Here is a 16,570-nt window from a genome sequence, read left to right as displayed (position 1 = left end):
TCACTGGTATGAGCTCTTTGGTGTAGGTACGCAATTTTGCATTTACTGGACTCAGCTTGGGTTTTACGGCCTTGGTGTCCCACGGCTTTTCAAAAGTCCTCTGGCTCATAATTGACTGACTCGCATCCGTGCCTAATTCCACAGATACCGGCACGCCGTTCAGTTTTACTTCAATCATTATCGGTTGGCTCTTTGTCAGGAACGAATGTACACTGTACACTTCCTCCTTAGGTATCTCGGGTTGCATTGCTGGATCCGGTCCGGATCGGTCATCATCATCCACGCGGTGTGTCGCAGCACGTTTGCTGAGCTGCGGACACATCCGTGAAGGTGCCCCATTTTTGCACAGCCTCTACAAATATACTGTCAGAAACGGCACTGATGAGGCCGATGATTGCCCCCACAACGCCAACAGGGTGAAATCAGATTCGTGCCCAATGGTGGACTTCGAGCAGCTACAGGTTTCGCAAACGCAGTCGGGTAGGCCCTGCCAGGTGCAGCTCTGCCAACCGCCGACACAATCTGGTGCACAGTACTTGCCGTGGAGTTCCGACTCTGCGAGGATATCTGCTTTGTACTATCGACCATGGTCAGGCAAGCCTGGGCGATCGTGATGGCCCTGCTCAGATCCAGTGTCTCCGCAGACAGCAGCTTCCGCAGGATCACCTTGTGGTTTATGCCTATTAAAAAGGCGTCACGCAGCGTGTCTTCCAACGCGGTTCCAAACTTACATGGCCCAGTGAGACGTCTCAGGTCGGCAACAAATTCTGTCACGTCCTGGCCCTCAGAACGAACATGCTTGTAAAAGCAATTATCTCGAGATAATGATGCCTTCTTTAGGTTGGCAATAGTCCCGAGTCAGAGCACACAATTCCTCATAGGTCTTTTCCATTGGATGTGCAGGTGAGAGCAGATTCTTTATGAAGCCATAGATTTTTGGACCACAAACCAGTGAGGAAACCCGCCCTGTGCCTAACTGCGTCAGCAACTTCATCCTTCTTGTTGGCCACGAAATATTGGTCAAGGCGATCTGTAAAATCCTCCTCGTCTTCTCCTTCCACGAATCGCTCCAGGATTCCAACGGTTCTCATTTTGTGTGTGAAAGTTCGTATTGTGCCTCGTCGCCAAATGTTGAGTATGCAATAACTCAATCAGCTTAGTACCGTGAACTCAATCAGGTACGACCTGACTACTTTATTAGCTCTCAAAGAGAGGATTAAACATGGAGGCTTTCTTTATATACAAGGGCTGCATGATGTGTCTGTGGCCCAATGACCTCTGACGATCGCTCCCCCTGGTGGCAGGTAAACCCAGGCATACATACATTATAGGAACTTCGTATCATCGGAAAAGCCTGGCTACAGAGAGCAGGCGGTCTCCCCACCGTTGCAAGTAAAGACAACTTGAATCTTCGATCCCAGACCTGGTGTTGAGTGTTTATTTTAAATACTCCCCTACATCATCTTAGTCACTGATGCCTTATTAACTTTGCTACTTTCTCTGTCCCTTCCTGACCTAATCTGTTTATTTTTACCCAAAACTCTACTCTAGAGCCTTGACCTCAATCCTAATTTTCCAACCCCTTATTGTGGCCCCTAGTTCTAGACTCCCCAGCCTCGGGAAACAGCCTCCCAGGATTTACCCGGTCAAAATACCTAAGAATTTTATATGTTTCTGTGAGCTCACCTTTCATTCTTCTAAACTTTAGTGAATTTAGGCTTAGTCTCCTCATAGGACAATCCCCCTGTCCCAGGAATCAGTCTGGTGAACGTTTGTTGCACCCCCTCTCTGGCATATAAGGGGACCAAAACTGCACAATACTACAAGTGTGGTCTCACCAGGGCCCTATATAATTGCAGTAAGATGTCTTTACTTTTATGATCAAATGCTCTTGTAATAAAGGCCAACAATACCATTTGCTTTTCTAATTGCTTGCTGTACCTACATGTTAACTTTCTGTAAGTTGTGTACAAGGACACCCAGGTCCCTCTGAACACCAATATTTCCCAATCTCTCACCATTTAAAAAATATTCTGCTTTTATATTTTTCCTACCAAAGTGGATAACTTCACATTTCTTCACATTATATTCCATCTGCCTTGCTCTTGCCCATTAACTTAACCTGTCTATATCCCTTTGCAGCCTCTTTGTATCCTCCTCACTACTTACGTTCCCACCTAGCTTTGTATGGTCAGCCAACTTGTATACATTACACTCAGTCCCCTTATCTAAGTCATTGATATAGATTGTAAATAGCCGCGGTGTCCACCGGTATGCTCGCGGCCCTCCGTGAGAGGTGGGCACTGGAGGGACTGGAGTGCATCATCACCCCCGGCAACCAAATTTAAATTTGATATTATATGTTTTAAAGTTTAATTGTTTTATTGCCGGTTTTAGTGTCCCCTTCCCCTTTTATAGGGGGCACTTGTAAATTTAGTTTTAGGGCCTCAAAAAAAAACGCAAAAAAACCCACATAAAAATACAAAAAAATAGGGCCGTGATAAGTGTTTGGAGTGTCCCCCAGATCGGAGGGCACTTGATTTAAATGTTATTTTTGTTTCCAACCAAAAAGAGGTAGATTGTAAATAGCTGAGGCCCAAGTACTGATCCTCTGGTTACCGATCCTCCTGCCAGTGGAAACAATTAATGCTGCTTTAAATATTAAGAAATAAATTAAGCATAGCATTGAAATTGCATAGCTTGATTAACTGCCAACATTGATTTTTGAAAGAGAACTTTATTATTTCAGGTGCTCAAACCAAATGATTTACTCTCGTGAGTTTTGAAATCGAAAACAAAAATCAAACTATCATTCAAGGTTTACAAATTGCATACATCATCTACTTGCAGGTTGGATTCAAAACTGTGGGGCAATAATGCAGTAACATTTGCAAACGGCAGGCAGTGTCATGTGATCGGATGTCACCTGAGCAAATGTCACATGATCAGACCACCAGGAATATTTCAACCAGAGTTGGTAACGGGAAACATTAATTGTACCATTAAATACATCATTTGTTACAGTACAATAACAACCTTCAACTCTCCACAAACATTAGATTTAACTTCAAAATAAGCTGCCAGTACAGCCTATGGCAAAAGATCGCTAAATTCTTTTAGAAGTGCGTATGCTTCGGAAATGCTGAAACTAAGAAGCACAACAACAGGACTCCACCAGCACTGACTCCATTTTGGCTACATTTGCATTCAGCTGGGCTTTAAAGGTGATAAAATTGTACTTTTGATGAACAGCAGACCCTCAACGCAGACACATTTGCATGTGAAGGAAAGAGAAGTAAGGGTCACAGCACGACAAGAAGTGATTGGTCGGCAGTCGGTGGCTGCTTGCGTCGTTCGCTGATTGACAGCTGCACCGGCCCTGGAGCTGGGCGGCTGGTGATTGACAGGCGGGCAGAGATAGAAGGCGTGGTCTTGTTACATTGTCTGTAGTGAGGATTGGTGAGGAACAAGTGGTGCTCTTTATTTTACTCTAAATGCTAGCTTTCATTTATTAAAAGCGACCGAAATCTAAAATGTAGTAATTTGAGGGATTGCTTCTTATTTTAAGTATTATCAAATCACATGCATTTCCCAAGAACATAGAGTTTTTTTTTTAAAACTTGCATGTACTGGTAGCTTATTCTCAAGTTATGTTTGTGCAAAGTTGAAGGTCGTTATTTCTGTGTAACAAATGATATTTCAAATGGTAAAGATCATTGTTGGTCTATAGCACAGAAGGAGACAATTCCCTGTGCGTCTAATCCAGATTTATCGGCTAGGGTCTTGTTTTTGCTATTGTTTCCCCTATTCTTCAACATTTTTTCCTCATTTTTTTGATTTTCTCTTCATGTGGTCAAATTTGACTTCACTTCTGGTAATATATACCCTTTGTGTGCTCCTAAATTTATGCCACTTTACTGTTTCAGTGATGTTGATTAAGGGATAAATATTGGCCACAACACCAGGAGAACTTCCCCTGCTCTTTTTCCAATAGTGGCCATGGGATCTTTTACACCCACCTGAGAGGGAAGACAGGACCTCGGTTTAAACACCTCATCCAAAAAACGGTACCTCTGATAGTCCCTCAGTACTGCACTAGGTGTGCTAGCCTAGATTGTGTGCTCCGTTTCTGGAATGAGTCTTGACCCAGTACATTCTGATTTAACAAGAGTGCTGCCCATTGAGCCAAGACTGACACCCTAACTATTGCAGACCCTTTTGCACACTTGTTCACTTAGGGCTCAAAATCCTTCCAAACAATTTTAGCAACAATATAAGCGTGAGTACAAAACAAATTTCCTGTCTTGAACCTGTGTAGCTTTCTTTTGCTAAAGTTATGGACAAAGACTTTCACTCAGAAATTCATTATAGATATTGGACCAAATCTTGCTGAAATAACACACGCCGATATTAATGCGCAAATGGCCCAGCGAGTTCAGGGGGTTAAGAGAAACGCTGCGAGTTGTAAATTTCCAGAAGTAAAGATGCTCCAGTGATTCCTTCATAAACAACACAGCGCCCTTAGCCTCCCTGTTATTTTTAAGAACTTGCTGGATTTGCACATTAAACTCGCCGTAGAAAGTTAGGGCTGGTAATTAATAGCATAAGTACCTTTTTTTTTTAACAATGCCAATCAACCTCTCCAGCCCAGAAAGGAAACATTTAAACTGTTTAATCTCATTCCTGGCAGTAGTCAATTGTTGTTAGAGATTTTTTAAATGTTGAATTTTTAATTTTTACCTTACTTTTCATTTGTCTCTTTTTCTCTCAATCTAATCTTTCTTTTGCTCTCTTTATTTCTCTTTTGGTAACTGATTTGACTCGAATACACTATTTTCTTCTCTGTCATTCTTTTTCTTTCTCAATCCTTAAATCTCATTGGTTAAGGAGATACTGTTGGTCCCGTCGTTCACTGAGGCCCTCGCCGCGTCATTATCAGCTCGCACTTCCAGCAACTTGTGTGCAAAAAGGTTTCGAGCTGAAGGGCGAGGGAAAAAATCTGACTACCGGGGATCGGCACGAGATGCCCCACTCTAGGAAAATCTGGGGCATTTAGAATTTTTTAAATCCTGCACAACCTGAGAATTATTATGTTATAGTAACTTGTTCACTTCGAGGTCAAAGTTAGAAGCTTCATTTGTTGAAATGTGCTGCTATTGATTAGCACATCAGTGCACGAACTAATATTTTCATTATTTTCAGTGGCGTGGTGCAATGTATTTCCTTCATTATACAAAACTTGGGCAATCATCAAAGTCGATATTGGAATTTTTGTTAAGAAGAACGTCTACACTCAGGAAGGATCTACCGGTTTTAACACTGTTTACTAAGGTACTGTACAAGTTGCCTTTACTTCACAGAATCATACAGCACAGAAGGAGGCCATTCGGCCCATCGTGCCTGTGCCGGCTCTTTGAAAGAGCTCTCCAATTAGTCCCATTTACAAATGACATAGGTGGACAATGGATTGAAGGCAGGACTTAAATCTTCCACCAAGAATTCTAACAATAGGTTAATGAACTGAATCAGTTTTTCTGGTTTTAACAAAGAATGTTGCACACATTTTGAAGTATGCTCTCCTAATCTGACTGGTTGCTAAAACTACCTTGGAAGGTTTATAATCTGCTATACTTTGTCCTGACCAAGTGCAAACAGCTTCCCTTTTAAATCCAATTGAATACATGACTAGGGTGAGAACTGTATTGATTTTACTATCCCAGGTCAACATAAATAGGAGCAGGAGTAAACCACTCGGCCCTTAGAGCCTGCCATTCAGTAAGATCATGGCTGATCTTCTACCTCAACTCCAACCTCCTGCACTATCCCCATATCCCTTGATTCCCTTAATATCAAAAAATCTATCAGTCTCTGACTTGTAACGACCGAGTATCCACAGCGCTCTGGGGTAGAGAATTCCAGAGATTCACAACCCTCTGAGTGAAGAAATTTCTCCTCATCTCAGTCCCAAATGGCCGACCCCTTATTCTGAGACTGTGCCACCTAGTTCCACACTGCCCAGTCAGAGGAAACAGCCTCACAGCATCTACTCTGTCAAGCCCTGTAAGAATTTTGTGTGTTTCAATGACAGCTGCCCAAGTTAAACCAACATTCATATGCACTTGTTTGTAATTAAAAAATAGAATAACTTCTTTCGCGTTAGTCGATTATATCCTTTAGGCAAAATTAAAGAGGGTTCAATGAATTCTGCCCTCTACATATCAGTCTAAATAATCAGCAGTGTGTCATGAAGGTCTTGATTTGTGAATCGCTTCTGGATGTTTAATTACGTTAAAAGTGCAAATCATCATTGTTGGTATTTCACTGCATTCAATAGTATATCCTGTCTATACAAACTCATGGATAATATAGTATCAATTACAAGTTTAGTTATCTGGAATCTTTTAATTTTAGTTCTATAGTTACTTACTAATGCAAAGTTTTAATTTCCATACCCTTAGGATTCTTGCACACTTTGTGAAGAAGCCAAAGAGGTGTTGGAGCCATACAGATACCGGGTATGAAATGAAATACAATAAATAACCAGTTTTCAAAATGAATCATAGAAATTTACGGCACAGTAGGAGGCCATTCGGCCTATTGTCTCCGTGCCGGCCTACAAAGAGCTATCCAGCCTGATCCCACTTTCCAGCTCTTGGTCCGTAGCCCTGCAGGTTACTGCATTTCAGGTGCATATCCAAGTGCTTTTTAAATGTGATAAGGGTTTCTGCCTCGACCACCCTTTCAGGCAGTGAGTCCCAGACTCCCCACCACTCTCTGGGTGAAAAGATTGCTCTTGAACTCCCTTCTAATCCTTCTACCAATTACTTTAAATCTATGCCCCCTGGTTATTGACCTCTCTGCTAAGGGAAATAGGTGCTTCCTATTCACTCTATTTAGGCCCTTCATAAATTTTATACACCTCAATTAAATCTCCCCTCGGCCTCCTCTGTTCTAAAGAAACCAACTCCAGCCTATCCGATCTTTCTTCACAGCTAAAATTCTCGTGCGTGTGTGCAGAGCCCTGGCTGTCCCCACCTGGGCAGTATAATAGAGACACAACTCAACTTTCCCCTTGCAAAGTAACTTGTTGCCCGATCTCTTCGTTCTACTTGCAGGGCTGCCCCTGCAGGAAGTGCTTTGTTACCTAGATGCAGTTGCGAAATTAACATACGAGAAGAAATAGCAGGCGAAGCCCCAGCGACTCAGCTCATGATGTAACACATTGGTTACTAGTCATGTAACCAACTGTTTACTGGTCACTAGTCAATCTAAAGGCAGCAAGCCCAACTAGTCCAAAAGGGTTTAGAGACCAAAATATAACAAAAACTTAACAGCCCTTTTCCTGGTACATCAAATATAAAAGTGAAATAGACACTTTTGGACAGTAACCCTTAATACCCCTTGCCTAACAAAAATCTGTCAATCCCAGTTTTGACATTTTCAATTGCCCCCCAGTCTCAACAGCTTTTTGGGGAGAGAGTTCCAGATTTCCACTACCCTTTGTGTGAAGAAGTGCTTCCTGACATCACCCCTGAACGGCCTAGCTTAAAAATAGGTTATGCCCCCTTGTTTTGGACTCTTCCCCCGCCCTATCAGAGGAAATAATATCTACCCAATAAACTCCTTTTAATCATCTCAATTAGATCACCCCTTAATCTTCTAAACTCAAGGGAATACAAGCCTAGTTTGTGCAACCTGATAATTTAACCCTTAATTACATACAATTTTACAGCACAGAAACAGGCCAGTCAGCCCCCAACTGGTCCATGCCAGTGTTTATGCTCCACATGATCCCCCTTCCACCCCTCTTCATCTCATCCTCTCAGCATATCCTTCTATTCCTTTCTCCCTCATGTGTTTATCTAACTTCCCCTTAAATTGAGTTTCCGATAATGACTGATTATCTTTTAATTCCTAGTTCATCCTGCAGGAAGTAGACATCACTGTTCCGGAGAATTCCATCTGGTATGAGAGGTACAAGTATGACATACCGGTCTTTCACTTGAATGGACAATTTCTGATGATGCACCAGGTCAACTTTAAAATACTTGAGAAAAGACTGGCTAAGCTGGAAGAAGAAAGTAAACAAAGGGTGTGAAGATTAACGAAGATTTGAAGTGTGAATCTGGACAAGAAAAAAGAATACATTTTTCCATCTGTTTTATGATCACAATTCTGCTTGTTACGCAGTACTTGTTTGATATGTAAATGTTTTAATAGTTATTCTATCAGTAAAAATAATAACTTTTACGATAATATTAAAAGACTGTCCATTGGCTCTTTTTGGAATAACTTTGCCATTCCCAAATTGGCTTTATATACACAAGTTAGTATCATCATGCTGACGTCCCACATATTTCAGCCATGTGACATAGCTTTTAAGTTTCTCAATCGATTTCTAAAGTATTCATTTGGAATTATTTGTACACAAAGGACAGTGTCTAAGAACAAGTGGCCATTGAACCCCACAAGTCTATTCTGCTGATCATGGCTGATCTGTCCCTCCACTCCATTTACCTGCCACTCCCATGTTCCTTAATATCCTTACCCAACAAAACTCCATCAATCTCAGTCTTGTTGAATTTAAATTGATCCACAGCATCTATTGGGGGGAAAGAGTTTCACATTTCCATTACCCTTTGCATGATAACATTCTTTCTGATTTAACTCCTAAATGACCAAGCTCTAATTTTAAGATTATGCCCTCTTGTTCTGAATTCCCCCACCAGAGAAAATAGTTTCTCTGTATCTATCCTATTTATCACATTAAACACCTCAATCAGATCACCCACCAGCTTGCTAAACCCAAGGGAATATAAGCCTAGTCTATGCAAACTGTCTTCATAACTCTTTAAATCCCCAGTATCATTCTGGTGAATCTGTGTTGTGCTGCGCTGCACTGCACCCCCTCCAAGGCCAATATATCCTTCCTGGGGTGTGGTGCCCAGAACTGAATGCAGTACTCCGGCTGGGGTTTGGTATAGTTAAGATACCTGAGAGTTGTGGAATTGGGGGTGGTGAAATACAGAATCAACCCCATGAATAATTGTGGGGGGGGGGAATTAAACATGCCCCCCCAAAATTAAAACAAAAATAAATAGAACCTTTCTATTATCTTCTCAGGCCAAAAGCTAATGAGGGGCATGCAAAGAGCAATTAGATACAAGGTGAGGCTTTTAATGGAGGAAATTACTCGCACAGGTACGATGGGCCAAATGGCCTTATGTGCTGTATCATTCTATGATTCTAAGTAAGGCTTTGGGGGTGAAATGACTTCCAGATTGAAGCTGGAAGTGTGAAGGATATTGCATGGTCTGGGCATTGATGCTAGCAATTCAAACACCTGAACGGACTGTGAGGGGAGGTGACACCAAGCGATTGTTATACTTAGTACAATAAAATTATGAAGGATTTTGATGAGTAAATAAGGAGAAACTGTTTCCACTGTCAGGTGGGTTGGTAACCAGAGGACACAGATTTAAGGTAATTGAGCTCATCTGCTGCCCGTATCCTAACTTGCACCAAATCCGGATCACCCATCATCCTTGTGCTCGCTGACCTACATTGGCTCCCGGTCTGGCAATGCCTCAGTTTTAAAATTCTCCTCCTTGTGTTCAAATACCTCCATCTCGCTCTCTCTTTTAAGATGCTCCAACTTAACTCTTTGAGTGTTTAGTCACTTGTCCTAAATATCTCCGAATGTGGCTCTGTGTCAAATTTTGTTTGATAACATATCTGTGAAGTGCCTTGGGACATTTTGCTACATTAAAGGCACTATATAAATAAAACATGTTGCTGTTATTGGATGCATTGGTTGTCATCTTCCAAAATTCCATAGATTCTAGAAAGATTCCCACGGTTTGGAAGGTAGCAAATGTAACCCCGCTATTTAAGAAAGGAGGGAGAGAGAAAACGGGGAACTATAGACCAGTTAGCCTAACATCTGTCGTTGGGAAAATACTGGAGTCCATTATTAAGGAAGCAGTAGCAGGACATTTGGAAAAGCATAATTCAATCAAAGAGTTTTATGAAAGGGAAATCACATTTGGCAAATTTGTTGAAGTTCTTTGAGGATGTAACGAGCAGAATGGATAAGGGGGAACCAATGGATGTGATGTATTTGGATTTCCAGAAGGCATTTGATAAGGTGCCACATAAAAGGTTACTGCACGAGATAAAAGTCACGGGGTTGGGGGTAATATATTAACATGGATAGAGGATTGGCTAACTAACAGAAAACAGAGAGTTGGGATAAATGGGTCATTTTCCGGTTGGCATACAGTAACTAGTGGGGTGCCGCAGGGATTGGTGCTGGGGCCTCAATTATTTACAATATATTAATGACTTGGATGAAGGGACCGAGTGTAATGTAGCCAAGTTTGCTGATGATAAAAAGATGGATGGGAAAGCAAATTGTGAGGAGGACACAAAAAATCTGCAAAGAGATATAGACAGGCTAAGGGAGTGGGCAAAAATTTGTCGATTGAGTATAATGTGGGAAAATGTGAGGTTATCCACTTTGGCAGAAAAAATAGAAAAGCAAATTATAATTTAAATGGAGAAAAATTGCAAAATGCTGCAGTACAGAGGCACCTGTGGGTCCTTGTGCATGAAACACAAAAAGTTAGTCTGCAGGTACAGCAAGTAATCAGGAAGGCAAATGGAATGTTGGCCCTTTATTGCAAGGGGGGTAGAGTATAAAAGCAGAGAAGTCCTGCTACAACTGTACAGGGTATTGGTGAGGCCGCACCTGGAGTACTGCGAACAGTTTTGGTTTGCTTGGTTGATTCCGCAGATGAGGGGGTTGACATGAAGATAAATTGAATAGATTGGGCCTATACTCATTGGAGTTCAGAAGAATGAGAGGTGATCTTATCAAAACATAAGATAATGAGAGGACTCGACAAGGTAGATGCAGAGAAGATATTTCTACTCATACCAGTTTCCTCGTCCCTCGCCGCCCAATGTCACCATCTTGGCCGTCACAAAAATGTCCGGTTTTTGGACAATTCCAGTTTTTGGAATTCCAGATTCGGGATGTTGTACCTGTATATCCAAGTTTGCTGATCATACAAAGCTAGGTGGGAATGTAAGTTGTGAGGAGGATGCAAAGAGGCTTCAAGGGGTTATTCAAAAGCAAAATAATGCAGATCCTGGAATCTGAAATAAAAATGGGATATAGATAGGCTAAGTGAAAGGGCAAGAACAAGGCAAATGGAATATAATGTGGAGAAATATGAAGTTATCCACTTTGGGAGGAAAAATAGAAAAGCAGAGTCTTTTTTAAATGGTGAGAGATTGGGAAATGTTGGTTTTCAGAGGAACCTACATGAATCACTGAAAGTTAATATGCAGGTACAGCAAGCAATTAAGAAAGCAAATGGCATGTTGGCCTTTATTACAAGAGGATTTGAGTATAAGAGTAAAGATGACTTATTGCAATTATATAGGGCCCTAGTAAGACTGTACCTGGAGTATTCTGTACAGTTTTGGTCTCCTTACCTAAGGAAGGATATAATTGCCATAGATAGCGTGCAAAGAAGGTTCACCAGACTGATTCCTGGGATGGGGGGATTGACCTATGAAGAGCGATTGAGCAGACTAGGCCTATATTTCTTTTTAGAGTTTAGAAGAATGAGAGGTGATCTCATTGAAACATACAAAATTTTTACAGGGCTTGACAGGGTAGATGCAGGGAGGATGTTTTCTCTGGCTGGAAAGTCTAGAACCAGTGGTCACAGTTTCAGAATAGGGGGTCGTCCATTTAGAACTGAGATGTGGAGAAACGTCTTCACTCAAAGGGTGGTGAATCTTTGGAATTCTCGACTCCAGAGGACTGTGAAGCCTCAGTCTTTGAATATTTTCAAGACAGAGATCGATAGATTTTTGAATATTAAGGGAATCAAGGGATATGGGGACAGTGCAGGAAAGTGGAGTTGAGGTAGAAGATCAGCGATGATCTTATTGAATGGTGGAGCAGGCTCGAGGGGCCAAAAGGCTTACTCCTGCTCCTAATTCTTATGTTCTTATGTTTGCCTGCAATACCATTGGGTGTCTGCTGGTGGTGCTGTTGTGATCAGGCCTGCAATACCATTGGATGTCTGTTGGAGGTGCTGTTGTGCATCAGAACTGCAACCTTCAATGAATTCTTCCCAGAAGTAAAAGAAATTGTAAATGTAATAGTCAAAGCACAAACAAAAAACATAACAACACATCAGCACTTTCATTAGTGAGAGTACGACTGCAACATAAATGTGTTTTGTTCAATTCACAATGTTCTGCGATATGTATATAGAATCATAGAATGATACGGCACAGAAGGAGACATAGCCCTGTCAATTTTTCTCCTTCATGTATTTATTAAATTCCCCCTTTGAAAGTAATTATTGAATTTCCCTCCACCATCCTTTCAGGCAGCACATTCCGGATCATAATTTGCTGCATAATTTTTTTTCTCATATTACCTCCAGTCTTAAATCTGTGTACCAACCCTTCTGCCACTGGAAACAGTTTTTCCTTATTTACTGCATCAGAACTCTTCATGATTCTGGAAACCTCTATTAAATCTCCCCTTAACCTTCTGTGCTCTAAGGAGAACAATCGCAGCTTCTATAGTCTCTCCAAGTAACTGAAATATTTCATCCCTGCTACCATTCTAGTTAATCTCCTCTGCCCCCTCTCCAAGGCCTTGACATGCTTCCTAAAGTGTGCGGCCTAGAATTGGGGCTTAACCAATGATTTAAAAAGATTTAGTATAACCTCCTTGCTTTTTTGCTCTATGCCTCTAATTGTAAAGCCAATGATCCCATATGCTTTTTTAACAGCCTTCTCTACTTATCCTGCCACCTTCAAAGATCTGTGTACGTACATTCCCAGGTCTCTCTGTTCCTGCACCCCTTAAAATTGTACCATTTGAGCAATTTTAATCGCTCAACCATTGGCGGCCATGCTTTCAGCTGCCAATGCCCTAAACTCTGGATTTCCCTCCCTAAACCTCGCTGCCTCTCTTTCCTCTTTTAAGATGCTCCTTAATACCTATCTCTTTGACCAAGCTTTTAATCATCTGCTCTAATATCTCCTTATGTGGCTGAGTGCCCAATTTTGTTTTAGAACGCTCCTGTGAAGCGCATTGGGACATTTTATTACGTTAAGCGCTGTATAAATGCAAGTTGTTGTTGTTGTTATATTGCCTCTCCTCATTCTTCCTACAAAAATGAATCACACTTCTCTGCATTAAATTTAATCTGCCATTTGTCTGCCCATTTCACCAATCTATGTCCTCCTGAAGTCTACTATTAAACTCCTCGCTGTTTACTGCATTTCTGAGTTTCGTGTCATCTGCAAACTTTGAAATGTTACCCTGTATACCCGAGTCCAGGTCATTAATATATATCAAAAAGAGCAGTAGTCCCAACACCAACCCTGGGGGACATCAACCTTGTATCCAATTTTGAATCCATGCTGCAACTGTCAAATTTACTAAAAGTATATTATGTGGTACTTTATCAAAAGCCTTTTGAAATTCTATATATACATCAACCACACTACCCTCATCAACCCTCTCCTTTGCTTCAACAAAGAACTATGAAGTTAGTTAAACATGATTTGCCTTTAACAAATCCATGCTAGCTTTCATCTATTAACCCATATTTTTCCAAGTGCCCATTAATTTTGTCCCAGATTATTGTCTCTAAGAGTTGCCCTACCACTGACATTAGGCTAACTGACCTGTATTCCTCCAGTCCTCTGGCATCACCTCTATAGCACACTCGCATCTGAGTCAGAATGTTGTGGGTTCAAGTCTTACTCCAGGAACTTGAGCACATAAATCTAGGCTGACACTCCAGTGCAGTGCTGAGGGAATGCTGCACTGTTAGAAGTGCCGTCTTTCAGATGAGACATTAAACCAAGGCCCCGTCTGGTCTCTCAGGTAGACGTAAAACTATTTTGAAGACGAGCAGGGGAGTTATCCCCAGTGTCCTGGCCAATATTTATCCCTCAATCAACATAACAAAAACAGATGATCTGATCATTATCACATTGCTGTTTGTGGGAGCTTGCTGTGCACAAATTGTCTGCCACGTTTCCTACATTATAACAGTAATTACACTTCAAAAACTACTTAATTGGCTGTCCGGAAGTTCTGGACTCAACATCAAGTTCATCAATTTCAGATCATTTTTTCGGATGGCAGCTGTAGCTGATGATTCTGCTGTTGCCATTTACACCTCTTCTTGACCCATCTTTTGTTTCTTTACTTGTCCCATTATCACCCCCTTTTGCCCTGCACCATCATCCCTTTTGTCATTTAATCACTCCCGCCTTCCACCCTATCACAGACCTTCCCTTTTGTTCTTTCCTCCCTTCCCCTTTCCCTGCCCCTACACTTGCTTAAAAATCTGTTACCGTAACCTTTTCCAGTTCTGATGAAAGTTGACGTGAAACATTAACTCTGTTTTTCTCTCCACAGATGCTGCCTGGCCTGCTGAGTATTTCCAGCATTTTCTGTTCATATGTCAGATTTCCAGCACCCGTAGTATTTTGTTGAAGCAGAAGTCATTGTGACCCAGTTGTGTTTGGGAATTGTTGTATTGGTTAATGAGTGAACAGCAGGGTGGGTGTGCAATTTGTGCAATGATTCTCGGCCCACAAAGTACAGAACCAGCAGCCCCATCCATCATGATCAGGACCAGCGGAACACCCAGTAGGTACATCATTGCACTACTTTCATAGAAACTGCTAGATGAATAAAAGCCACAGTTCACCTTCCACCATCCTGGTAGTTGCATGAAACAATGATAATGAAGTTGTTGACTAATCATAGCAATCAATCTCTGTCAATTAGTCTACAACAGACTCAGACATGAGGAAACTCTCGTGGTGGAGTTTTGGGAACCATAGGTCCAATGTCACTTCTCTCCTCCCGAGCCTGCTGCACTTACCACATGTCTTTCTTAACTTCTTATCTTTGTTATGTAACTTTCAACTTATAAATTACTTGTCATGTATTCTTATGGCAGCAGGATTCTACTGTACTTGACACTGCCCCAGATACAACAACAACTTGCATTTGTATAGCTCCTTTAACATAGTTAAACATCTCAAGGCGTTTCACAAGGAGCATTATCAAATAGAATTTGACACCGAGCCCCATATTAGGGCAGGCAAAGAAGTAGGTTTTAAGGAGCGCCTTAAAAGAGGAAAAAGCGGTTCAGAGGAAGAGAGGTTTAGGGAGGGAATTCCAGAATTTTTGGGCTATTGTCTATCAATGAAACAATTCAAATTGTATTGACCTACACGAATAAGATATCCTGCCTTATCATGTTACACAAACTAAGAGGGAACCTTTATGATAACACCAGATTGCAACAACCAATATAGCATCATTACATTAGCAATCACACAGGGCTTAAAGCAGACTCGAGTACAACATTTTGTTTTTGAACAGAAATTACAGTCTGTGTTCCACATTAAACAGCTTTGACTGAGTTACTGCAAAAAAAAACTATCTCCCTTGATTGGAGAATCCTGAACAAGAAGGAATAAACTTAAAAATTAGAGCCAGGTCATTAGGAGTGAAATCAGGTAACACTTCTCCACACAAAGGGTAGTGGGAATCTGGAACTCTTTTCCCCCAAAAGGTTGTTGATTAATTGAAATGTTCAGGACTGAGATAGTGAGACTTTTGTTATTAAGGGATATAGAACCAAGGCAGGTGGATGGAGTTAAGATACAGATCAGCCATGATCTAATTGAATGGCAGAGCAGGCTCGAGTGGCTAAATGGCCTCCTCCTATCTTCACTTTTTAAGTCTTGAAACAATGATTATTTCTAAACCTACTCTTATAATCAGAGTTTAAAATAGCGACACATGATTGTTGATCGTTTTAATCAATCTGTTAACAATATAATATAATATAATATAATATAAAATGTACAGCCCTGAAACAAGCCATTTGGCCCGACTGGTCTATGCTGGTGTTTATGCTCCACACGAGCCAAATGAAAATTCATTGTGAGTTCACAAAGTCAATCCCCCTTCTACCAGCCTACTCATATTATTAAAGCATTGCATTCTGTACTTTTGAAGATTTCATTCTGAGCAAATTTACTTATTCTATTTGTATTTCAAGCAAACCATCTTCTTCAATGATAACAGCAATAATGTGTTTGCTTTGGCATATAGGTGATGATATAATATCTTTTCATTTGCAACAGTTCCTGCAACAGCAACCTGCAATTTTGTCTTGCCCAGTTTCAACTTGTTCTGGTTTTCAGCCTTCAAATCTAACCCCTTCTCAGACCTGTATTCAACAAAAAATTATAATGAATTCATTTAAATAAAAAAGGTTTGAATGTGCATCAGAAATGTACAGGGTACCATTTTATCACAGTTTAATTTAATGTATTTTTATTTTGATTCAATCTTCTGCCTGAGACTAGCAAACACCCTTCAACAAAACAAATAATTTTCCTGCACACATTATTGGGTTATGCCAAAATAGATGTAGAGCCATGTTTTTTTCATTCTTTTCTTACAGTCTCACTTTATTACTTCAGTCAGGCGATT

General features: G+C 40.9%; 1 protein-coding gene across 6 annotated transcripts; it reads left to right on the top strand.

Annotated features, from left to right (window-relative positions):
- The first annotated feature begins 2,924 nt into the window (after positions 1-2,924).
- On the top strand, positions 2,925-8,264 carry c1h5orf63 (chromosome 1 C5orf63 homolog). Of its 6 annotated transcripts, none has more exons than XM_070887054.1 (5): positions 2,959-2,977; positions 3,927-4,067; positions 5,203-5,331; positions 6,459-6,515; positions 7,919-8,264. In XM_070887054.1, exons 3-5 carry the CDS (start codon positions 5,215-5,217, stop codon positions 8,096-8,098), a joined length of 354 nt encoding a protein of 117 aa, XP_070743155.1. In that variant the 5' UTR covers positions 2,959-2,977; positions 3,927-4,067; positions 5,203-5,214; the 3' UTR covers positions 8,099-8,264. The 6 variants fall into 6 exon arrangements, with proteins under 6 accessions (XP_070743106.1, XP_070743145.1, XP_070743125.1 ...); XM_070887033.1 differs by having other exon boundaries at positions 3,927-4,279; XM_070887005.1 differs by lacking the exon at positions 3,927-4,067 and having other exon boundaries at positions 2,925-2,977.
- Positions 8,265-16,570: the final 8,306 nt, after the last annotated feature.

Source organism: Pristiophorus japonicus, chromosome 1 (genome assembly GCF_044704955.1).
Source record: "Pristiophorus japonicus isolate sPriJap1 chromosome 1, sPriJap1.hap1, whole genome shotgun sequence".
Taxonomy (NCBI): Eukaryota; Metazoa; Chordata; class Chondrichthyes; family Pristiophoridae; genus Pristiophorus; species Pristiophorus japonicus.
The sequence above is the reverse complement of the archived record's forward strand: the minus strand, read 5'-3'. Positions and strand labels throughout refer to the sequence as shown.